This window comes from Myxocyprinus asiaticus, chromosome 3 (assembly GCF_019703515.2).
Source record: "Myxocyprinus asiaticus isolate MX2 ecotype Aquarium Trade chromosome 3, UBuf_Myxa_2, whole genome shotgun sequence".
Lineage (NCBI taxonomy): Eukaryota > Metazoa > Chordata > Actinopteri > Cypriniformes > Catostomidae > Myxocyprinus > Myxocyprinus asiaticus.
Genome location: NC_059346.1, coordinates 19,176,006 through 19,202,818, shown reverse-complemented (window position 1 = coordinate 19,202,818; position 26,813 = coordinate 19,176,006). Strand labels below are relative to the sequence as shown.

Genomic DNA, 26,813 nt, shown 5'->3' with positions numbered 1-26,813 from the left:
TATCGTCTGCCAATTGGCACAATTTAAACACTCTTCCTAATACGCTAATACCTTCGAATTCTGCTCTTTTTATGTGTAGGGCCATAATTTGAGTAACTATAAAACAAGAATGGAGATAATGGGCTACCCTGCTGTATACCTCGATTCATCTCAAATCTACTAGTTGTACCTGTTGTTAATTTGACTGAACTATTACATCCATTGTAAATAGTTTTAATAGCTTTTTGGAAGTATTCTCCAAAACCAAAATATTCAAAACTTCTAAACATAAACTCATGACCCACGGTTTCAAAGGCTTTGTAAAAGTCTATAAATAAAATGAATTAATCATTTGGTGTGTAACAATTGTAATCAATCATATCTAAAATTAACCTAATATTATTACTGATATGTCTCCCAGTCATAAACCCTGATTGTTCTTCATCAGTAATTTCTTCCAGACCTTTCTTTAATCTTGCAAAAAGCCTGAAAGACCGCTTCGACGCGGTTTCGCACTAGTGTGGATATAATGTGGGTTAAGTGCACTGAGCTGTGGCATGTTACTTGGGGCAGACTTGAACACTTACTTCCTGTCACGTGCACGCGCACTCAAGTGGCCAAGACCGCAAGCGTGGGTGTTGGGTCAGGGCCCTACTGCTGCTTCCCTTACCGATCGGCGAGATTTGACGGTTGCAGTCGGGGGAGGAGTTGAAAAGAGAGCAGCCAAGCCGGACACTTGCGCTTCTTGCTTCTCGTCGTTTGCTGAACCTACACCAGTCACGAAAGATCGCGCGATGTTTGCTTTCTTTATTGCAGACGAAAGGCTTGTTCGAGATGCTATCCGCCTCGCCTTGAAAGCAGACGAGAGTAGACGGCTTCAGTCAGGGGAGGAGTGAAATACTGTTGTCAAGACAATTCTCACATCTCGTAGTGGATCAGACACGAGATCAAAGGCAGATATCGCGGGATTCATGTTCATGCGCTGTTGCTGATAAAGTGGATATAATCTGAATTCTATTGCTTTAAAATGAAAATAAATATGATGAAAAAGACATTCAGTGTACATGTTAGCCTATTTAATTTCCATCCATTTTTAGTTTAATAAAGACACGTATTTTAGATGTTTCAGAAATATGATAAAATACCATATCCCATACAGAGATCGCACTGTCAGTGTTGGGAATATTCACATATAATGTATACACATAAAACATGATATTAGAGATAAAAATAATAATAATAATAATTTTTTTTTTTTTTTTTTTTTTTTTTTTTTTAGAACAGAACGAAACATCACGGTTGTTTAATCCAATAAGCATTAAGCTGTGTCAACAAGTCTGCGCCGCCTGCCTGCTACAACTGCGGCAGCCTTTCTCTCGCGGGACTTTTTTTGTCATACGTCACCATGACAGCAAGTTGGACAGATTTCTAACCTGCTTGCACCTGTCGCTGATCACCGGTGATCGGTTCTGCGCAGAATTTGCTCATCTCAAATGAGACTGAAATGGAATTCAGATAGACAGATATTTGAATTTTACATAAAATAACCAGAAACGTTCATTTGAAAAATTGATGTGCTGCTTAATACAGTGCCTGTTGTTTGTATAAGAAAGTCCAATAAAAGCCTGTATTATTTTAATATCAATAAAGAAGTCAGTATTTTTAATCATTTTGATATTTGTTTTATGAATAAACATGATATGACTATGACAAACATAATATAGCATGATATAAACATGATGTACTGTTATAAAAAAATGGAGTTGTGAGAGTTTTCGCTGAACTGGAGGTGTCGGAATAAACACCATGGTAATGGCATACTACCATGCTACTCTTATTACTGACATAGCAGAAGTAGTAAAAGTAGTATGTGAAGTATGCAATTGCGAACGCAGCCCATGAAACTGTCATCATTTTCACGTTATGAGTCTGGCCAATCGTGAATGAGCTGTGTGGTCATCAGAGCTCCTGCAGCTCCACTGGATCGACTGCTGGCTGCTCTCAAATCGCTCTTGCAGTACTTTTATGACATACGGTGACGCGGCGGTGACGCTACTGATGGGTCGTTCATGTGACTCAGAAGAACGAGTAGTCTCAGAGAGTGATTCGTTCATTTTGTGTTGGCCTCGCTTGTACATTGTGCAACCTCCGTTCGTTTGTTACGTGAAAACCACATAGGCGTGTACAGGAAACAGAAATGATTAGTTCACCGCTTGAGTCTTTTGGTCCGAGTCGTTCTTTCTTTTGTCACGTGATAGCCTATACTATGCATTGCTCACACAGGAAACAGAAATGATTAGTTCACCTGTCAAGTCTTCTGGTCTGAGTCGTTCGTTCTTTTGTGACGTGACAGCTGTATAAGCTATGCAGTGACAAAAGAACGAATGACTCCGACAAGAAGATTCCAGAGGTGAACTAATCTTCCTTTTCTCATAATTTGTTCTTGGCTGCATTATACATTTTTCCTTATTAGGACTATAATCAAAGTTTGTGTGAGTAGACGTGTTGGAGGGGATTTGGCTATTGAAAATGTAACATTTAAAATTTAATTCTGCTCAAATGAATTAAATGAACTAAATAACTTGAATAAAGTTCCGTTCATTTTGCTGAACGAGACTCAAAGATTCAAGTCAGTAAAATGATCCGATCTTCCCATCACTAGGTGACTCCGGTTCAAGGCTGCGTTCCACTTCACTTTTAACATCCATTGGCTAACTCCCCTAAGCACTTTCCCTCAGGGGAATCCCCGCTGCCATTTTGGAAGTCCCGTCCACTTTGTTAAGTGATGAGGGAAGTTTCTGTTGACAGACCCTCAACCCCTCGATTTTGACGGAGGGAGCGAGCCTACTCTGATGTATGCTTCAGGCAGCTCCATATCCCACAATGCAACTCGACTGTGACGTGACAGCATATTCCACTTCATCAACCCCACCCCCACACAACTCTAATATATGATGGATGTGAAGTTAGGTCAATTAAGCAGTTTAGAAAAGTTATATTGAGATTAAGCAGCATAAGTACTTGTAGCTACCTTAAACTGTTTATAACACAGTTATAGCCTATGTGTTAATTGTTGTTAACATTTTCGTTTGTGTAAATCTTGATTAATCCTTTTTAACGATTCATTCTAATGAAAAATAAAAATTCAACGAGATTCATACATAAGCCTCTGAAATCAATCTCCGAAAACATTGTTTTCTCAGGTGCAAAAATCACTAAATAATTCCACAAATTGACATCAGCCTTCAACATGCTCCAAGTGATCAAGGGTTAAGGGTGTTCCAGTTAAACCCTTTACACGTCTTCCGCCAGTAGTGGACACTCGCGCAACGTAAGCAGTGACGTACATCCGAGTCCATGAGATGGAGTGAACTTTGCAAGGGAAGGGGATACAAATTTTAAATGGAACACAGCCCAAGTCGGACAAAATTTCTAACCGACATGCACTGCTTCAAGTCCGGTGCCAATCGGTCTGCACAGCGCTGCATGAAGTCGAACACACCCATAGAACCAATAAGGGTTCTTCAATTTGATGCCATAGGAGAACCCTTTTAAGATCTACAAAGAACCCTTTATTGTCAAGTTCTTTAGAGCACCAGCTTTATACTGGTGCTTTAAAGAACCCAGAAATGGTTCTTCACAGTGGTGCCACAAGGAACCCCTTTTCAGTTCCACAAAGAACCCTTTTAAGTTCCACAAGAACCATTATATTGCAAGTTCTCTAAAGAACCCTTAGTACTATGGTGCTTTAAGGAACCAAAGTAAGGTTCTTCAGAGTGATGCCATAGGAGAACCTTTTCAAGTTCCACAAAGAACCTAATATACATTAGATCTCTGAAGGACCAAGGGCTTTATACAGCACTGTTAAGATACTTAGCAAAAGAAAAGGATGTGGTCAGTTACAATAAATAAAAAATCCAAAGCCTTTGAAAATTGTAACAAATGTTTTATTAAAATGAACCTTCCATAGGTTTTATAGATTTAATTAGGCTTTTTTTTATTTACTAACAATTTAACATTAAGTTTATACAAATGACTTTGGCTTTATAGTCCCTGGGTAACATAAGTTAGCTGTAGTTAGCATTTCATTATTTAAATTAACATTAAAGACTGAATTTTAAAAAGACATGGAATTTAAAGACAAGTTTTCTTTAAACATTTAGCTTACAAAAGAACTGTAAACTCTCTGGACAGCAATCGGTACTCTAAGGGTGTGTTCACACTTGGCAGGTTTGGTTCGATTAAAACGAACTCTGGTGCGATTGCTCTGTTAATGCGGTTCATTTGAACAAGTGTGAACGCTGCCATCCGATCCTAGGTGCACACCAAACAAGCAGACCTAGACCGCCTGAATAGTGGGTCTTGGTCCGCTTCCAAACGAACTCTGGTGCGGTTCGTTTGATATATGAAAGCAACATGGACCAATGACGTCTAAACGGACCAAAAACAGGAATTAATTTGCTTAATACTGACCTCAAGCATACCTGGTTCTTCTCATCATAGGAGCTATGTTGCCCATTACAGTTCGGTACAGGCGTCGGAACCGCCGTCAGCTGTCCTTGCAGCATATCTTTGTTTGTGTGAGCAATGGAGGAATTCCTGGTGTTGTTTTGACTCCTTTACACATTTTATTAGCTCTTCGTTTGTTCTCAGCTGGTAAAAATACCACCATATATACATATATAAATCTAACAAGTGCATTTCGCTCTGTTCTGCAAGTTCCATCGCAAAATGTACATCATAAAAGCTGTCCAATCAGGTTGTCACTTTTTCCTGATGCCTTTTATTTATATCTTTAGGTTCAGTGTTAAAAATGCCAGTGTGAACGCTAAGTGAACTAGAACTAAATGTATCATTTTCTTTTTTGGTCCGGACCAAGAGGACCGAACTACAAGTGTGAACACACCCTAATTTTCATTTTGAAGACAAATGCCTCAAGGAACAACATCATTTTCCATACATTTTTGGGATGCTCAATTTGGAACATGTGAAACAAATAAAAATGCCAGACCCATTGCAAGTGAAATGTCAACTCCTCCATCGTCATGGACCATGACATTTCCATCCATTTTGATTGTCACATTTGGGCCATCAAGTGGACTCCCATCACAGCTACCTAACACCAGCATGGGTGTTGGAGTCACCGGATCCTGACAATAAAAAAAGACCTGTCAGACCTAGCATCATAAACATTTCAAATCAAAGTAGGGTTTGGTGATGGAGTAGTAGATGATGATGATTTAAGATTATGTTGGAGATAATGAGGATAAGTTAATCAACTTACCTTATCAACAGTGAAAAATTTCATCTTGGTTCTCTTTAAAAAAAAAAAAACTGGGCAGGAGCAGGACAGCTGCATTGACCATTTGGCCTGTACACAATGAATAAAAACTCTAGTGAAAAGGATATTTATTTCAAGAACTATCCTTATTTTAGTTTATAAACTCTTTAAAATGCAACAATTAACACATGGTATTGAGCAGGTTTCTTATGTGCAAGTGAAGCAGTGTATTTTTATGTCAGAGAACAAAAGAGAACCATAAAGCATGCATCTGTTTAGGCTGCTTACATCTCACCCATTTGGATTAGTTTGTGGTTACTGATTGTGCATTGCATTCATGTGCTTAGCAGACGTATCTGTGATTGATTACAATGCTCAACCCTTCAATAACAGAAAACTAAGAATACTTTAATGCACTTACATATCCAGTTCCATACTTTTCATGCAGGAATGGGTACTGGATGAGGAGCATCTTCAGAAGGTCCACATACTGTCTGTGACTTGGATACATGCCATGGATATTAGTGGAACTAATTTTAACAACACTTAATTTATAAGCAACATCAGATCCTCAAATATTTTAACCTATTCCATTCTATATTCATATTAGCACACAATCCATCACATCTGAAATTTGGAGGATGTGAAGTGTTAATTTGGTTAAGTTTTAGGGAAGATTTGAGAAACAGACAAATTTGATTTCTCTCTACAAAAGAAAACTTACATAGTTTGCAGACTAAGACAGTCATAGAGAGCCTGCACCAATGAATTTTTCATCTTATTCCTTTGATGAGACTTCTGCTGAGGGTCTTGATTCTTCAATGTAGTCATGAGGAATAGTGGAAAGTGAAGTTGGACACTGGCTGGACCACTTCCCACACTCGCTTGTAAAGTATAATTTGCTCCCTCATCTGACAGTTGAGTCAGTGAAGCTCTCACTTCTATTTTAAAAAATAAACAAACTAACATCATCGACTTTACAAGTCCAGAATTTCTTTCTAGACATGGCCAACATCATGTGCACTGCAAATTTGTACTCTGTTTGATAAATCAGTTGATATAAAATTTGCAACTTACTCTTTTAGTGCATCTAATGTAGTCAAGAACTGCACCTGGTCCTTCATTTTAGGGAAGATCCCCTCACCCATTCATTCTGTGAATTTCATAAGCATTGGGCCATCAACTTCATTTTCTAGAAAGGAAGGGGAAAATAAAACACCCAGCATGAGGTAAAAGTACATCTTATACAACAAAAAGTGAGTAACTGAGAGTTGCTGTTGTTATATAAATATATTCATAAAAACAAATATAGAAAAATGTGGCTGAGGCCAAAGTGCAAAGTTTGGTAGTTTACATGAGCACTTTAAACCAAGGGTCACAGTCCTGCAGAGTTTAGCTTCAACCTAGTCCAAGTGTGTGCCTCAATCAGTATATCATGTACATGAATTTGGGAACTAGCAAGGCTGTTGATCCACTGACAATTGGGACACTTATGACTGAATCACCTTTGACACAATTAGGTCACATGATTAAACACAGCTGGTATTAATCAACAACATTGCTGTATAAATGAAACTTTTGTGCTTTTTTATGGTAGATTTTAGAATCAACAATGATTTTATGAAAGATAAATTACATAGGAGTGAATTACAAAGGAGTGAATTTTTTAATCTTCTTCTAAAAAATAATATTTAATGGATTGAATTTGCTTTCACACATGAAGAATGAAAGATATTATAAACAAAATCTCTTTTAAATCTCTTTTAAAGAGAAAATAAAGCTTGTGCTCATCTTGTGCTTTTAACAATGTGAGAGACTTCAGAAGACTTGACGCCATTTCCGTTAAGGAAACAACTTAGTGAGCAATGATGCTCCCTGGAGCATTGTGGGATTTTCTGAAACGATTTTGACATTGGGACACCCCTTAAAATGGCCAACTCCCTGGTCAGTGCCCTGACTACTGAACTAGGGAGCTGATTGAGGTGCACACTAACTTACATCTCTGAAAGTTTCTGGTAATCCTGAAGACCTTGATTAGCTGGTTCAGGTGTGTTTAATTAGGGTTGGAACTAAACTCCACTGGACTGTGGCCCTCCAGGGCCAGAATTGGTGACCTTTGCCTCAAACAATAGAAGACCCTTATGCATGGGCTTTTAATAATGCAAATGCCAAAGATGGACAAAGCAATTACCTTTAAACATGAATATATTTGAATGGCCAATGTAGGAATGTGATGAAATCTTTTCCAGAATAATGGTAACAGTCAAGTCCACGAAAATCAATTTCATCTCCAGGGTTCAGAAGAATGTGATTATAAAGGGATTTTACTTTGGAATACTGACGAGGACAGCTGTCAATTCCACATGTAACCAAAAAATTACTCTCACTTTCGTTGTACAGCTGCAGATGTTTTAGGTATTTGGAGTAATTAGTGCTCTTAATTGGACATCTTTGGCACTGCATTTGGTTAAATTAGCTCACCAATTAAAACTGATGCAAAAGCACTAAGTCCATTCTTCTGCAGCCAGCTGCATACATAATCCACTGTCCACTGGTGTGTCATATCAAAGATGGAAAAGGACAACAATTACAATATCGTTGTTTGTAAACAATCAAAAGCAATAAAAGTCTAAGATTTATTGGAACCGTTACATCAGAAACATGTTGCATTTCTTTACAAATTGTATTTTTTAAGGCTGTCAAATTTAAAATGTTAAATAACAATATTAAATCAAATATACAAATACAAATACAGAGTTTGATAACTTTCATTACCGCTTTAAAACAACAATCATTATTTAAGCTCATTCAAATCTGAAAATTGTTACATTTTCACCCTCGTGTGGTTCCAAACTTTATAAACCTGTATTACAAGCTCAATAGTTACTACTGACTTTCATTATATAGACATTAACATATTCAAACAAATATTTTCTTTTGTGTTCTGCAGAAGAATGAAAGTCATACAGTACAGGTTTGAAACGACATGAATCTGTATTATTTTATTCTATTGACAGCTATAGATTTGAATAATTACAGGCAAATCGACATATTTTTGTGGAAAACATATCTTAAGATTTTAGGAAAGGGTCCCTTGCAAGAGCATCATTATATTTGGTAGGTCTTTGGCATCAAAATATTTGAAAACCACTGGTTCAGACTACAGACGCATTAAAAAGCACATAAAATATCAAATATTAAAAACAAGTAATAATTTACTTCAAAGTAAATTCCGTTCCAAACCAGTTTTTCATAAAGATTTTATATTTTACATGTAAACTTATTGCGTTGTTTAGTAATTTTGAGGTAAAAAAAAAAAAAAAAAAAAAATACCACATATCCCCCAAAACACAGCACAAATGTAGAGAAAAGTAAATAATAATAATAAAAAAAGATATATTCTTTGTATTATTAAACAATTATATTTTTTATACAATCGTTCTGTAAGTTTGTGGGGTCAAAATTGTAAACTGTAAGGAAAGAGAATAGAAGGGTTCATATGGATTTGTTTCATATAAACACGCAGCGTTTTGCCTCAGAAGACCTTCGACTGTTACCCTGCCTAAATGTGTCTTTTAGACAGTCAAAAATTGATTGCCGTTCACTGCATTGCATGGAGGTGCAAAGTTTCCTAAAAATATTAATTTCACATAATTAAGGCATATACATATTGGATGGACTGAGGGTGAGTAAATTATCAGCAAATTTTATTTTTTGGGTGAACTATTCCTTTAAGGTCACAATTAAAAGAACTCTCAATATGCATATAAAGCTAATTTATGCAATACATAGTTTCTATCGAGTTTAATCTTATAATATCACAATAAACAATTCCAGCTAGGTTAAACTCCATTTTCGGCGCCAAAAGAATGCCATTTTAATTTATACTCTACACAGATCTACTAACATTACAAAAAGCAAATAGGAAGATAACCACGTCATAAAATTAACTCGCCATACTGACCTTTCTCTAAAAATAGCAAGTTACAAGAATTAATTAAACATTCGTTCGTTCATGTCCATCAATTTTGTTGAACTAATACAACTAACGTCGCACAATTCTTGTTACAACATTTTAATAACACCTCAACAATAAGTAGAACTTTAACTAGAATAAGTAGAACTTTAATACTATAAATAATAATCTTATAAATAATAACTTACCACCGTCAAATGAAGCTGAGTGAAAAACCGTTGGAGTTGAAGTTCCCGCTGTCCGTGGGTGGGACAGCTAGAGCGTGATCAGTTGTTTCGAATGAAGCGCGAAAAAGTCTGTTCAGTCAGGGCTCTTCTGTCTCTGTGTGCAGTTTTATTTCTTTATCTCTCATATTTGTGTGTGTGAGTGTGTGTGTGTGTGTGTGTGTGTGTGTGTGTGTGTGTGTGTGTGTGTGTGTGTGTGTGTGTGTGTGTGTGTGTGTGTGTGTGTGTGTGTGTGTGTGTGTGTGTGTGAGTGAGTGTGTGTATGTGTTTAGGTATATACACCCACGTGTGTGTAAATAAATAAAACTCGCTCACACATGTGAGTGAATATATAAAACTCTCTCTCTCTCTCTCTCTCTCTCTCTCTCTCTAACACACACACACATGCAGCTAGGAGGGCTTCACTTACAGGAAACCTTAGATGATACCTCAGAGAACCATACACTGAACTGAAGAACCTATACTGAGACATAAATAACTTTTTTAATCTCCAAAGAACCATGTAACTCAAATCAAGAACCCTACATCATAAAAAATGGTTCTTGACAAGAAGAAGGTTCTTTGTGGAACCTAAGGTGCTGCAAAGAACCATTTAAGACCCTTTTTTTATTTTTTATTTTTTGGAATAATTTTTTATTTATTAAACCATACAATAACAATGAACGCATAATAGTAAAACGAAATCTTGGGTAGGCCTAGCCCACCTTTGTCTATCGGACTATGTAACTTATTAAAATGCAATCTGGGACATTTACCATTCCAAATGAAGGACTTCGCTATGCTATCAAATTGCTTGAAATAAGAGAGGGGGACATCTACAGGGAGAGATTGTAGCAGGTAGTTAAATTTTGGAATACAATTCATTTTATTAACATTAACCTTCTCAATCATCGATAAATGTAATGAAGCCCATGTGACCACATCGCTCTAAAAACTTTTTATTAAAGGGTCAAAATTAACACTAACTAAATCAGACAAATTTGCTGGGAATAAAATCCCCAAATACTTAATGCCCTGTTTGGGCCACTGGAAGGCGCCCGGCTTTAAAGCCGTTACTGGACAGTACGCTGTCAGAGCCAAAGCTTCAGATTTAGACCAATTGACTTTGTATCCTGAGAACATGGAAAAGGAATTAATAATTATGTGGAGGCAAGGCATAGATCTAGTAGGTTCAGAGACAAATAATAAAATATCATCTGCGTAAAGCAGAAGCTTATGCACCACACCTCCCTCAGCCACCCCTGGAAAATCATCCTCCTTTCTTATCGCGGCTGCTAATGGTTCCAGGGCAAGACAGAACAATAATGGGGAAAGAGGGCAACCATGCCGAGTGCCCCTATACAGAGTAAAATAATCTGAAATTAATCCATTTGTTTGTACCACTGCTACAGGGTGTCTATAAAGTAACTTAATCCAACCAGTAAATGTACTCCCGAACCCATACATTTCCAAAATCTTAAAAAGATAATCCCTTTCTACCATATCAAACGCCTGTTCGGCATCAAGTGAGATGGCAGCGACCGGAGACTGATCATTCGCTACTGACCACATGATATTGATGAGACGCCTGATGTTATCAGAAGAGCTACAGCCCTGAATAAACCCCACCTGATCTATATTTATAAGAGATGTCATAACCTTACTGAATCGGTTAGCCAAAAGTTCTGACAAAATTTGTACATCTAGTTGGATCAGGGAGATTGGACTGTAACTTTTACACTCGCTTGGATCTTTGTCCATTTTAAGAATCAGACTGATCCGGGCTTGTGTCATGGTTGGAGGAAGCTTTCCATTCTTTAATGATTCAGTGTAAACTTCTTACAAAAGTGGAGCCAATTCTGTAGCATAGGATCTAAAGAATTCTGTGGCAAAACCATCTGGCCCCGGAGCCTTGCCAGTAGGTAGGGACTTATCTCAGAATCAAGAGCGTTTTTTTTGCTCAGTCTTCAGTTTAGGAAGATCTAATGGTTCCACAAAGTTTCTAATATCTTCATCAGTAGACAAAGACGTGGAACTATAAAGATCAAGATAGAACTCTTTAAAGGCATTATTAATATCAATGGCTGAGGTAAAAATGTCACCACCAGCAGATTTCACTGAGGGAATGATAGAAAGAGACTCTCTCTCTGCTTTATATATATATAGCCAAAAGCTTCCCTGCTTTGTCCCCTGACTCAAAGTATGACTGTCACCCTGAATAGCCAAAACTCCACTTTCTGCGACAAAATAGTATTATATCTATATTTCAATTGGGTAAATTCTCTGAGGCCATCAGATGACATACGCCGCTTCAGCTCTGCCTCTGCACTTTTAATATTTCCTTCCAACTCCACGAGATCTCATACTTTGGATTTTTTGATGAATGAGGCATACTGTATGATCCGACCCCTAAGAACTGCCTTAAGTGCCTCCAAAGCCACGCCCACAGAGGATACCGAGGACCAGAAGAACCTTTTTTTTAAGAGTGTAGGCTCGTTTGAAATTCCAAATGCCTCGCCTTGAAAGTTGATGAGAGTAGGCAGCTGCAGTCAGTTGGACAGTTCTCACAAATTAACATCATTAACATCATTAAAGAAATAAACAACTAATATAACAGGACATCACTCTCTGATAATGATAAACAGAAGCTACAAACTCTGCTATCTAAACTGGATGATACATATCTTCAAAAAGCTGAAGGAGCCTTCATAAGATCCAGGGCAAAGTGGACTGAGGAAGGGGAAAGAAGCACCACATATTGTTGTCATCTAGAAAAAAGAAGGCAGGAGAGACTTTCAATTAAAGCATTATTGATTAATGGCATTGTAGTTACAGATCGAACTTTGATTGCTAAGGAAGCTGTCTCTTTCTATAAAAAATTATATTCCTCAGCCTTTTCCTTGGATGATGCTGAATTCTTCTTCAGCCAAATTAAAGATTTAATTCCCCGTATAGATGAGGAGTGTGTGTTGTTATGTGATGCTGATATTACCTCTGATGAGCTGGATAAAGCTGTAGACAGCTTATCTTTAAACAAATCTCCAGGTAGCGTCAGCCTTACAGCCAATTTCTATAAGCACTTCTGGGGCTTAATAAAAAATCCTTTCTCTCTTTTGTTAAAAGAAGCAACGGATAATATGACATTCCCCCCTACTATGAAACAAGATGTAATAACTTTAATCCCTAAACTGGATAAGGACCCAAAAATTGTAGATAACTTTAGACCCATTACTTTATTAAACACCGATTACAAAATTGTAATTATTATATATGCTAGCAGATTGAAAAACTTCCTACATAATATTATAAGCGACTCTCAATCTGGTTTTATGAAAGGAAGATCCATCCACAATAATATTCGTTTAGTGCTTGATATTTTGGATTATAGTCATGTTATTGACGATGGTTTTATTTTATTTCTTGATTTCTTTAAGGCATTCGATTAAATTGAACACCCATTTATTTTCCATTGTTTAAGTATATTTGGTTTTGGAGAGAAATTTAGAAGCATTATAGAATCTCTTTATGAAAATTCAAATAGTTTCATTTCCTTACCAGGAGGTACATCACCCCGATTCTCTATCAAAAGTGGGGTTAAACAGGGTTGCCCCTTATCCCCATTTCTCTTTATAATGACTACAGAGCTGCTTTCTATCTTCGTTAAAAATTCAAACATAGCTCCATTAGAGGCTTTTGGGCAACCAGTAATCATCAGCCAGTTACTATACTATACACAATACTACCATTTTTATGAAGCAGCTGTCAGAAGTTCCCAAAATTCTACAAACGATTCACACATTTTCTCTATCTTAAAAGTAAATCTGAACAAATGTGAGTTAATGCCAATCCATCAATGTCAGTTAACTGAGGCCTATAACATCCCTATAAAATCCACAGTGAAATATTTAGGAATATATATTTCCAAAGACTCAGCTGAACACGAAAATATGAACCGGTGGAAAGTAGTTGATAAATGCCAAACTAAACTTAACTCATGGTTATTGAGTGATATTAGTTTATTGGGAATAATATTTGTAACTAAAATGGATAGTTTATCAAGGTGCATCTATCCTGCATACTCATTGGCAATTCCAAATGAAGTGATTAAAAAAATTAATCAGGTTAATTTTGATTATATCTGAAGAAAGAAATTCATTACATTAAAAGAGCAAAGTTGACTAAAGATTTCAAAGATGGAGGTCTACAAGCCATTGACCTTGATTTCATAAATGGTACCCTGAAAATTAACTGGTTAAAATCTTTTCTAATTAACAACAATCTCTGGTTTCATATTCCCAGAGAAATATTTATTAAATTGGGAGGGATAGAATTTGTACTTAGATGTGATTTCACTCCCCAATGTCTTCCTATCAAACTATCACAGTTTCACCAGCAAGTGTTGTTGTACTGGAAGCTTTTATACAATCATAATTTCACACCACATAAGACCCCAATATGGAATAATAAATATATCACAATAAGAAACAAATCACTGTATAATAAGGACTGGATGGAGACAGGTATCTGGTCGGTGCTTCATTTAGTCAATAGCAGAGAATGTTTTATATCATATGAGAATTTCTGTTTTAAATATGATTTAACCTGTAATCGGAACAAATTTAATTCTATAATCAAACCTATCCCCAACTCTATTATATGTCTAATCAAAGGATTTCTTCCAAATTCTAATCCCACCACCCTGAGTCTCCCATCACTTTTAATTGGAGGTTACGACTTCAAAGAAACTAAATTTCCCAACAAAACTATCAGAAATATGTTTGATAACATGTTATTCCTTACTGTAGTTTATAGAAACTTTATTTCACAGTTTTTCTCAAAAGAAACAATTTACAGGTTACGAACAAATTATTTAAAATTCCCATTATCTCCCAAAGCTAAGGAAATTCATTTCAAAATTTTAAACAATGTTTATCCCTACAAAGAATTTGAACGAAACAATTTGGTATTTTCTGATAATATTGAAACTACTGATCATTTATTTTTCCAATGTATGTATGTAGATGCTTTATGGCTTGATATTCATGCGTGGCTTTACCCAAAGGTTCCTCTTCTTGATGTCTTCTCTCATAAGGACATTGTCTACGGACTTATGAACAGCAACAAAGATGATTTTCTGGTTAATAATATCCTTATTCTTTGGAAATTTGATATACACAAATCTAAATATTTGAAAGTGAAACCCAGGTTTTCTGTATTTCACGATATGTTTCTTTCTTATATAAATGCCCTTATGTTGATGAAAAGTACAAATGCAAAAAAACTTTTTGATATAACAGAAGAATATGATTTGAAAAACAACCCCTAGCTTTTTGGTTTAATTTTTAATCTTTAATTTTTTTTTAAATGCTCTTTTGCACCTGATCTCATTGTTATATTGCAATGATGTATAAATGTTGCCATGTTATTTGTACATGATATTGTTCAATAAAGAAATTGGACAGTTCTCACTGCTCGTGGTGGATCAGCCGCTACAAGATCAGAGGCAGATATCACGTGATTCACGTTTGTTGTTAATAAAGTGGATGTAATTTAAATTCTGTTGCTTTTAAATGAAAATAAATATTACGAACAAGACACGCAATGTACCTGTTATTTAATTCCCCCCATAAGACGAGACTTTCCATCAATTTTTAGTTTAATAAAGACACATATTTTAGATATTTCATATGATATGATACCAATCACATATCCTATACAGAGATTGCACTGTAAGAATGTTGTGAATGTTCACATATAATTTATACATATAAAAACACGTAATTAGAATTTTACAAGAGAACAAAACATCACTGCTGTTTAAGCCAATGAGCATTAAGCTGTTTCTTCGGCAAGTAATTTCCCACGTGCTTGCAGTTCGCGCAGCTCCGAAAAAGCAACTGTGCTGCATGCCTGCTACTGCGGCCGCCTCTCATTTCAAAAGTAAAACATTTAAATTTGATAACGTGATATACTAAAGACATAATAAAGAAAACAATGTTAAATACATTTTTATATTGATTAAAACATGCTAATTAAATAAATACATTGATAGTTCACAGCCTGAGATCCATTTATTATAAAAGTTATGAATTTAGCATACTGTTAATCATAGTAAAGGGATTTAATATACATTTTCCTTTTAAATTGCATGTTATAGTACAATACAGCAGGCATCTGTACTGCTGGGGATAAAAACAGAGCGCTATGATAGGTTTTTCATCAGGCATTACAAACGGCTATCCCCCTGGAGTATGGAGGGAACTCCGTGCCGAAATCCAACCGTCACCCCGACTGACAGACCAAACATCGGCTGTGTCTCGTTTGGAAGGCTGCGTCCTCCGGAGGTCGCATTTGTCAGCCGCATAGGTCATCAAGGCTGTCTCGTTTCAGAAAAGCAAGTAGGACACTTCGAATGCAGCCTTCTTTCACAGGAATTCAGAGGATGCATGTGGTGTATCCATCTTGGGCACTCACAACCCACAATTCTTTGCTTCACCGGAAATGTCTAAAAAAAATAACGCAAATTTGCCCGTAAATATTATGTTCAAACGCAAGTAATGTTAATTCCCAAGTTGAAGTACCTCAGTAGATGGGTGCAGAGTATATAATATGTATAATTATATTAACATATAATTTAAATAAAGTATTAGACTAAAAGTACACCTGTAAAATCTATTTTCTTTTCTCTTTACATCATTATAACTCTCCTAAAATGTACCTCATACATTCCCTTCCAATGGGACTTTGTTCCCTTGTCACTCAAAGCGCTCGTGCTTGTTAAAGAGTGTCCTGCTCTCATAGCAACCATGATACGTTACGTTTCCGTTTGTCCTACGAAGGCCGTCTCGTTTAAATGAGACTTGTTTAAAGGAGGACGCTTGGTATACTGCAGCCTTCAAAGGACGCGTCCTACCTAGCATGCAGCCTTCGAAACGAGACACAGCCATTTTGTGTTTGAACCTCTTACACAGCGGGTGACCCACATGAAGATGTCACTTGAAGACGTAAATTCAGCATCTTGAATTTAGCTGGTTTTTAACTAGGTATGGAGCCAAGCTGTTGTTTAAAGACCATAAATGAACAATACAGGCACTAGATACTCAACCATTTCCCCTGCATCCTGTACTTCCCTCAATAAGCATTTAGAGAAAGGTGTTGTAGGCTATTCTAAGTCATTCTGAGTGATTAACTGATAGCTATAAAAAAAAACTACCACATGTCTATCATGACTTTCTCTGATAATGTTGAAAGAAACTTACATACCACATTCCATGACAGAAGGATCTAAAGTTCTATTTTCATTTTTCAAAGGCAACGTGTGTGTGTGTGTGTGTGTGTGTTTGTGAGTCTGTGTGTGTGTGATTGTGAGTGTGTTACTTAAAGAGAGCAAACATACTGCACATACATACATACAAAGTCTTAATTCATTTCTTTCTATTTTTCATATTATTTTATTATTCATACATATATAATTTTTATATATTATTTGTTATTTGTCAAATTGTTTAATTTTATGTTGTGTGCTATATTGTCTCACAAGTTAGAGATAAAGAGTTTCAATTTCAAGGTCTTCAATGTCATGGGATGATGTTGTGAAGAAATAATTGTCCATTGACTTTGCATGGTATAGTAACACTTGTTGAATTTGTGCTGGACAGACAAAGTCAGACTGAGCACTGAGAAAGACGCAATTAAGATTATTCAATAAACTCTGCTCATTTTTACCATCACTTCGTCTCCTGCCTTCTGCTGTATTCCCCCTGCTGACTCTTGGGCTGGTAGGAGAGTGTTAACATAACAAGCTGTTGATGTTGACTGGTTTTGGATAACAGACAGAACTCTGATATATGGATATCTTCTGATGGAGAGAGAGGTCTTGTGAACACTGGATCTAACATGCATTTTCACTGCCTCTCATGTTTTCATACAGTATTCAAAGCATATAATTGAATACTGTACATGGCATCACATCTCTGTCTATAGGCTATATACATAGGCGGTGGGTGAACAAATTGTAGGGTAAGGGTACATAAAATAAAATTAAGTAAATAAATAAATAAAATTTAAAATACAAATACATTTTTCCAATCTGAATCTATACATTAGTGCAGATTTTCAAATTGCAGGTTCTTCCTACTGTACAACATTCACACTCCATACAAAACACTCCAAATTAATAAATTGTTGATTATTGTTATTTGCACAGACACCAGTATTCATATTGCTAATTATACATCCCAAATTGATGCCTGTCAATCCATCATTCTTTATATATTCAGTCTCTTTAATAGGGCTGGGTACCTCACTATACGATACGTATCACCATACATAGGTCACGATTCGATATATCACGATACATCACTATATCATGATTCACTTCAGTTACGATTCACAAGCTCTTGATTCAATTCCAATTAATTTGGGTATATTTCAATTATAATGTCCATATTTGCTCATATATGAAAGAAATGAGGAGAGCCACTCTTATTTAGACAATCTGCTTCATCTTTATTGAACTGTTAGACATAAATACACAAAAAAATTGAATAAAAATAATAATACCGGGATCGATACAATAGCATGAGAAAAAGTATCACGATATATTGATATCTGATTGTATTGGAACAGCCCTACTCTTTATTGCTCTTTCCAGGAAATCTAGAGAATCTCCAGATGATGTCATGTGCAGCTTTAAGAGAGCCTTTAGAGCCTTCTTTCACAGATTCTTGGCCAGACAATCTTTCCTTTTCCTGGATCTCTTTCTTCTGAGCCTCCGAAATTTGTCTGTAAAACATATTCATACATTCCCCCATTGTCTGTTGTATATTTATGTTTACTACGTTTCCATAATTTGTTACATTTTTTAAACTTTTCTATTCTAAGTATATATTTTTATATTCTAAAACAAGTATAAAATAAACAGTTTAAAGCATTCCAAACACTGTTAACCCTTTTATCTTTTTGGATTACACAAAAAAAACTGTATATTGAAGTATCTTGTTTCATCAACAAAGGCTCACTTTTCAAGGTTAGGTCCGTTTCAGTATTATTCTACAAATTAACAAATTGACGCCATCTCCTGGACACTCAAAGGTACTACATTATAAGTATTTCAATTAAGGTAAACTACATCAAACTTGTAAGTCATAGCTGGTATAATATCATAAGATAAAATATTATAAACTTGTCAGTTTATATATAAGGAAAATATCTGAAGCTTTGTATGAAACTAAAACTTATATTATTGTATATATTTATATATTTTCTATCAATTCCCTTTATCAAATCCCTTTATTGTCACTCAACCATATACACAAGTGCAACAGTGGGTGAAAGTCTTGGGTGCAGTTCCGAGCAACATAGCGGTCATGACAGAGATGAGACATATACCAATTTACAGTAAACATCAGATTTACTCAAAACAATTTACATATCTATTATACACATAATTACACACAACACAATATACAAATAATAATATACAATGTACAGTATACAGTACACACAATATAGAATACACATACACACGATATAGAATACCCAGTATACAATAAAAATAGTATTTATAAAATATACAGTATATATATAACTATACAGTATATATGTTAAAAGTACATAAGATATAAATACATAATAACAAATACAAAAAGAAACACAAAAGGCACTCAGTTTCCTCGGACGGTCAAGTGAATGTTCAGTGAGTCGGTCCACTCGGCTGCAACATGAGTATTACCAAATGACTTACTCACTCCATGGACTTTATGAAGGACAATGCTTGTTGTGGGCATGTAAATGTTTTACGGCCATCCTTAGCATCTATTTTCAATTTGTCTGGGAACGTCAGTGCAAAAGCAACCTTCCATTGATGTAAGAGTTTCTTGCATTCCTTGAATCCATCACGTTTCTCTCTTGTCGAATTTGCAAAGTCTGGAAACAAGAAAATGCTGTGGTTCTTCCAAGAAAGCCTTCCTTTACTCCTTGCCTCGCGTAACATGAGATCTTTATCGGATGATCTCAGAAATTTGGCCAGAATTGATCGGGGCCTTTCTCCCTCCACGGATCTCCGAGCCAGAACCTTGTGAGCTCACTTGATTTCCAGTTTGTGGCTTATGTCGAACTTGGAAAGAGCAGCTAATTCCCTCTCCGATGACTCCAGATAATCAATCTGTTTCTCGACCTCTGCCACTCTTGTAACCATATCAGTGAATTTTGTCTCCATGGCAGTGATCGATCGACGTATTACAGCAAGATCCTCCAAGTCAGCAACGACCTTCGCCAGCATTAACGATATGTTCAGCAATTCACGCCGAATCTCTTTCACCTCTCCGGCCAAACTGACTCCCTGGTCCACGGCCTCTGGGGGGGTGTCAGCTTGAGCACATAAGTGTCTTTTAATGTCTCCAGAGCCCGAGGATTTGGAATTCTTTGTCATATTGTCTTCCTAGAACAGTTAAGTATCAGGGTGTTTCAAATCTCACCGGTTTATGACATGAAAAGTATCAAAACTAGCAAAGTGCGCAGAGCTCGCTGTTCACATGTCTGAACCTCGCATGGCATCACGTGACTCCCAATCTCTTTCCTTTTTAATGAAAACATGACTCGTAATGAACAACGTATGCGTTTGTCACTACACTGAATATATGATGAACGATGAATATATGAAGAACGACAGTGCGACAAACACCGGTAAGTTTCATCCTGTATACGTTTACATGTTGCACCGTAAGTATATCCTTGTTATAAATGTGCTAGCACCAAGTATTTTTTAATTTTGTTTCTGGTTTAATTTTGATCTGTTGGTCAGTGGGACGTTTGGGTTTTGGCACGGAGTTCCCGCCATACTGGAGGCTAGCTATACTGGGGAACTGGATTTCTCACAACACCGGCATGCATCTGCCAGTGATCACCGGTGATCGGTTATGCTCAGAACTTGCTCATCTCATACGAGCCTACTGTGAGACCTACAGAAACCCTACACCTTCCCCTACCTTTTAACATAACCCTTACCGTAACCTTACTCCTAAACCTAAATAAACCACTCTTTAGTAACAGTAAATGCGACTCTCGCGAGACTTTCACACCCTAACCTTCTAGTCTCGACCATGATACGCTGCTTTTGACACGTGTTCTTGTCTTAAAGATGGCAGCTTGCATGTTTGCAGAAGTGCAGTGCTTGTAGAGCTCATTTCTGGTTCATAGTGATATATGACTGAAGAATATTGAATAATAAAAAGGCGATTTGACATCACAGGTTTGTTAAAAAAATATCAGAAATAACTTAACAAAAAGCAGTTTGTTTGCATATATTTGTTATAAGAATTCTCGTTGATTTTGTTAATATAGCCTGTATAAGCTATTAGTAAAACTGGCAAACACAGAACAATATTTGTAAGTATAATAATAAGTTTCATTGGTCTTTCATACAGAGCAACATGGCAGATGTTGCTGTTGACAACAGTGCCCCTGCTGATCCATTACCCAGCACAGAGAAGAAATCATTTATTACAGATGACTTGATGGAGCAGAAAAACCAAGAGAATCAGCCAGCAGCAGAAGGAGAGGAAGCAGCAGGTGGTGACTCCAATGTCTACCGTTATATCAAAGGGGATCTCTTCACATCAGAGATCTTCAAAGTCGAGATCCAGAACCTGCCCAAGTACATTGGCTTTAATGACCTGAAGAAGTTCCTAAACAAACATGGAATCAGTCCTCACAAAGTCAAGCTTTTCAGCAAACAGATGTTTGCCTTTGTGACTTTTAAGAACCAGGAGGAAAGGGACAAGGCCATGAAGGCAGTGCATGGTATGCAGTGGAAGAATAAAGTGTTAAGTGTACGGCTCGCCAAGCCCAAAGCTGATCCCATTCTAAAGAAGAGGAAACAAGAGGAGGAAACGGAGGGTGTGCAACCTGGCGCAAAGCGTGCTGCAGGTAGCCAGGAGGTAGAAGAGGATGAAGAAGAGTCTCTCAATATCCAGATTGCCAATGCAGTGACGCCATTGTGGAACGTGCCTTATGAGGAACAGCTGAAGAGGAAGCAGCAAGAGGTGGAAGGCATTTTGCAGAAACTGACCAGGTATCAGCAACATGTTCTCTAGTGTGTCTAGTTATATAAGCATGACAAAATTGTCACCCAAAGCTTCTGGTGGTATAGCAACAGTTATTTTGATAAGTAAAAATGCTCCTGCCAGTTTCCTCGCACATGACATGTTTGTATTCTGTTTGTGCACAGAGAAATTGGCAACAACAACAAAGCCATGCTGCCATGGCTGTTTGTTCAGAAAGAGAAGTGTAACAAAATGTGCTGCCCACTGGAGCCCATACGGCCATCACCTGTGCAGGTAACACTCCTGTGTGCTCACCTAAAACAGTTCTTATAACAATCAAACATTCATAAACTTGTAGTATCATCACTAACAGAAAAGTACCATGGTATTCTTTGTAAGCATGGTAAGTACCTTGGACTTGGACATGTAAAGACTATGGTACAGTAATATGGTAATCATTCAGTACCATGGTATGTGTCAAAGTATCATGGTGTTACCCTCTGATAGCATCACTGTACAATGTTATTCCATGTATTCTGTGTTGCCCATGTACTGTCGTAGTGCATTTTTGTAAGAGATTGGTAATGGTTTCGAGTGAAAGCATGTGTACTTCTGTCCCCAGATACATGCTTAAGGGCTCTGACACAGGATACACACACTGGCGGGTGTTCAAACCAGCCCTCATACCACATTTCACCCTATGTGTCAGCTCTAAAATATTTATGATCTCCTTATTAATGTGCACTTTTTTTTCCTTACGCCTTTGCACATGGAATTCCAATCTGTTCGGACTAGTACAAAATAATCCGTTTAATAAAATCTTTACAAATACAAACAGTATGATGATTCAGTGTGCTTTGTCACTGTACAGTAAACACACTGTACTGGTGTCCTTTTGACCTGCAGATGGAGTACAGAAATAAGTGTGAGTTTGTGATTGGAGTGGGAGCGGATGGAGAGGATAAGACCGTGGGCTTTCGTTTGGGTAAATATAAAGGCGGATCCTGTGCTGTAGTGAGTCCGGCAGAAACCAGCCATGTTTCTTCTGAGGCCAAGATGGTCGTCCAGGCCTTCCAGCAATTCATCAGGTGAATAAACAAATAAATAAAAGACATCTATTTTCTTGAATTTAACAAAAAACTGTTAGTCTTATATGCTAGCATCTGTTTCCAAATGTAACCAAATTTGTGTGTCTGTCAATTAAATGTTTTAAGTGAAAACATTAAAGGATAATTTCAGAAACATATTAAAAGTTTGCATTTCAACTTATTAAAGCTAAAGTATGTAACTTTTGTTGTGTTAAATACTTTATCAGTCTTATTCCAGCCTAATATGCAGAGACAACTGTAAGTAAGCCATTTGTAGGTTAATTTTATCGAAAACTGTAAACACTGTCTCTGTGGCGCTATAACAATTCCTTTGTTTGTTTTTTTAGTGACCCGTCCATACCAACACAATAACAAAAAGCTGTTCAGCCATGATGTCAATTTGTAGGTGAACCTGGAAGGCTAATTCGCCATGGGTTCCCTCAGAAATTTCCTGTGTGTTTTTATAGTGGCAGATTTGGATTTATGAGTAAAATAAGGTCTGTGGTAAACATTACTTGAAGATATGTAGACCAATGTTTTGTTCTACAGCATAAATTACACATTTTCATGCCACAAATGTAAATTTTGAAGCTGCCATGTGTTTTTTATACTGCCTCAGTGTAGCTTCAAAATTCCTGTTTGAGGCATGAGTGTATAATTTATGTTGTAGAACAAAACACCTACCTATAATCAAGTAATATTTACAACACAGACCTTATTTTACTCATAAATCCAAAACAGCCATTGTAAAAACACATAGGAAAATCCAAAGGGAACCCTTGGCTCGAAAATGCAAATTCTCTTCAGGGTTTTTGGGCTACAACCTGAACAGCCATATTGACTCAACCAATGCCGTATTGGTTGCAAATGAACAGCCATACTGGGGGCAGATTTGTCTGTTCGATCAACAGCAGAAGCTGGAACAAGCAGGAAGCTGTTTGAAAACAAACTTTTATTTTTGCAATTCCGTTCAGAGGCACTAGTGGCACAGAAATTACACACTTCTACTTTAATAAATTTTGTTGTTCTAAATAGGACAACTCCATATGCAGTATACAGTCCAGAGACTTATGAGGGCCACTGGCGTCAACTGACAGTGCGGACGTGTAGGACAAAGCAAACTATGGCCATTGTTTTCTTCAATCCACAGGTAAGGAGAGAGGTGTATTTAATGCTTATATTTCTGTTCACGTCATATATTTAACAAATTATGATGTCTTTGATTGCAAATACTGTATATTTTTAAACCACCTTTACTGTTTTAAACAACCTAGAAACTCCAAGAAGAAGAACTTGAGGAACTGAAAAGAAACCTTCGACAGTATTTTACAGAAGGCGATGGAAAAGAAAATGGCATAACATCGTTGTACTTTGTGAGAATGGGACAAAGGTAAGCTCAGTGATACAAAAAAGCCTGCACATCTCAAATGTGACAATTGATCATTCATTTATTTATTCACTTGACCTAGGACATCTGCTGGTACGGAGGACCTGCCATGTGAGCATGTGACTGGGGATGAATGTATTCATGAAGAACTTCTCGGACTGAAATTCCGCATATCTCCTCATTCATTCTTCCAGGTGAATCTCCTAATGTTGAACTAAGGCTGTGAGCAGTTAAGTCTCTGCCAACTTAAGCCAGACAGGTACTTTATTGATGCCGTATGGAAAATTTGGAAAAGAGACATTACAGTACACGGGCAGTACCACAAATAAAATACAATAAATACAGGACTACAGAGGGTATACAGTATAACCAAACTACACAATATACTGAATACACAGTATGCAGTATATATGACACAAGATTGAACTGAAGTAAACATTATGGTATAAATTCAAGTATAAATTTACATAGTTAAAATGTCTGTGTCTTATTCCTTTGGGGCATGTCAATAGTTCACCCAAAAATGAAAATAATTTACTCTAAAACCCTCATGTTGTTCCAAACCCATATGACTTTCTTCTGTGAAACACAAAAGATGTTAGGTGGAATGTCAAGATTCACTTTCATTGCTTCTTTTGTCCATACAATAAAAGTGAATGGTGACTGAGACTGAACAGTCTCCTTTTGTGTTCAACAGAAAAGTGAGTAATTGACAGAATTTTCATTTTTGAATTAACACACTCTTTTTAGTAGAGAACTGATTTTTAGTTTAAATGTCCTACTGATATTGCTGTTGTGATACTTGTAGACAAACACCCCTGCGGCTGAGGTTCTGTATTCTGCTGTGGGCGAATGGGCTCAACTAGACGAGGACAGCACCGTGTTGGATGTGTGCTGTGGAACAGGAACCATTGGCATCTCTCTGGCAAAGGTATGGTCTTTGCGTTTCAGAATACACAACTACTTTTGTAACAGAAAACTCTTCTCAGAGCCAACCTGTTCTCAGAAAGAGAGTTAGCCTGAACTTAGCCACAATTGTTTTTATATCGCTGTTTATTTTGAAATTTGAGCCATTTCTGGGTTGCCATCTGTCATCAACAGAGGGTGAAGAAGGTGATTGGGATAGAGTTGTGTCAGGAGGCAGTGGAAGATGCTAAGGCTAACGCTGAAGCTAATGGTAGGTCATAGAGTGCCGTAAAAATTAAAACTACTATCAAGATTGAGAAAAATATCATGGTCCGGTTATTCTCTCTTCATGTTTCCAAATGTACTTTTTCAGGCTTGACCAATGTAGAATTCCACTGTGGGAAGGCTGAGGATGTGTTCCCCACTGTTCTTAATGCAGTTGTATCCCCCAATGTCACTGCAGTTGTTGACCCTCCAAGAGCAGGGCTACGTAAGGACAATACTTTTTACATTTTTTAATGGGATAGTTCAACCAAAAATGAAAAATCTCTCATCATTTGCTCACTGACTTTCTTTTGTAGAACCCAAAAGGAGATGTTGGGCAGAATTTTAGCCTCAGTCACCATTCACTTCCATTGAATGGAAAAAATATTAAGTGAAAGTGAATGGTGAATAAGGCTAAAATTTTGCCTAACATCTCCTTTTGTGTTCCATGGAAGAAAGTCATACAGGTTTGTAACAACATGAGGGTGAGTAGGAAATGATAACAGAATTTTCATCTTTGGGTGAACTATATAATGTTTATCTAATGCTTTGCATTTTTGGAAGTGGTGTTTTTATGTATAATTTCTACTCGTACCAGATTCCAAAGTTATTCTTGCGATCAGAAGAGCAGAGCATCTGAAGAGACTCGTCTATGTGGCCTGCAATGCCAAAGCTGCTATGAATAATTTTATTGAGTAAGTTCATTTCTGTTTATGTTGCGGTGATGCCTAGCGGCATAGATGCAACATCATGCCAAAACAGAAGTTCCCGTTACCAGTGTCATTGTAAAAGTTTGTTATTTGCAGTCAGCCATGATTAATGTATTCCACTAGTGAAAGCGGCCAATTACAAAGAATTATTGAGATAAAGGGAGTAATATTCAGCTGGTCATTCATATGATCTCAACATGTGGCGCTCGTGAATGTGCGTCCAGCACCATATGTAGAACAAAGAAGCTATTTCTTTGAGTGTACATCATTTTAAAATATTGTCTTTAGCCTCCTCGTTAGCACGCCCGCCTCCCATGCCGGAGACCCCGGTTTGAATCCCGCTCTCGGAGTGGGTCAAGCAGGATCGGTTATATTTGCTATACGAAAGAATGGCAAATGTTTCAGTCAAAAGCGACCGGCACTGAGGAAGGTCAGCTGTGATTAGAACATTTGCCATTCTCCAGTAAAGCACACATATCTCGCATATGTAGTAAGCATAGTTTTAAAAAAATACTATTTTACTACTACTATTTCTTTAAAAAAAAACTCAGTGCACCTTAAATACTCAGAAGATTTTATAGATGCTGCACAGAATCATCAGCTTACTTTGAGATAATCTAAAAACATATTTGAATTAAAAATTATTTTCTATTCTTACTTTCAACATAAAGTCTCTGCAGAGCTCCTTCTAACCGTGTGAGAGGAGCTCCCTTCCGCCCAGTTAGAGCTATGGCTGTCGACCTCTTCCCCCAGACCATGCACTGTGAGACCATCCTGCTGTTTGAAAGGGTGGACTACAGCTCCAGCACTGACAGTCAGACACAGCAGAACCCGGAGAACTGAAGCTCTGCAGTAATTAGTTACCAAATCACGACAGCTACTCTTCTGCCACAAAAACACTTTATGGCCATACAAATATACAGATGGTATCATTTGAAACTATTAACTGTCAAATGTTAATTTCTTATTTGAAGT

General features: G+C 37.0%; 1 protein-coding gene across 1 annotated transcript; it reads left to right on the top strand.

Moving 5' to 3' along the window:
• The first annotated feature begins 20,542 nt into the window (after positions 1-20,542).
• On the top strand, positions 20,543-26,742 carry LOC127417167 (tRNA (uracil-5-)-methyltransferase homolog A-like). The gene is made up of 12 exons (XM_051656971.1): positions 20,543-20,690; positions 20,866-21,512; positions 21,669-21,777; positions 22,390-22,571; positions 23,607-23,721; positions 23,846-23,961; positions 24,041-24,152; positions 24,767-24,889; positions 25,060-25,135; positions 25,238-25,354; positions 25,727-25,823; positions 26,510-26,742. The coding sequence occupies exons 2-12, from the start codon at positions 20,872-20,874 to the stop codon at positions 26,679-26,681; spliced, it is 1,860 nt and encodes a 619-aa protein (XP_051512931.1). The 5' UTR covers positions 20,543-20,690; positions 20,866-20,871; the 3' UTR covers positions 26,682-26,742.
• The last annotated feature ends 71 nt before the right edge of the window (positions 26,743-26,813 follow it).

Coding starts and splice junctions, on each gene's coding strand:
- LOC127417167 (XM_051656971.1), top strand. CDS start 20,872: ATGGCAGATGTTGCTGTTGACAACAGTGCCCCTGCTGATCCATTACCC. Junction 24,890..25,059: donor TTGGCATCTCTCTGGCAAAG/GTATGGTCTTTG, acceptor TGTCATCAACAG/AGGGTGAAGAAGGTGATTGG. Junction 25,136..25,237: donor GGCTAACGCTGAAGCTAATG/GTAGGTCATAGA, acceptor GTACTTTTTCAG/GCTTGACCAATGTAGAATTC.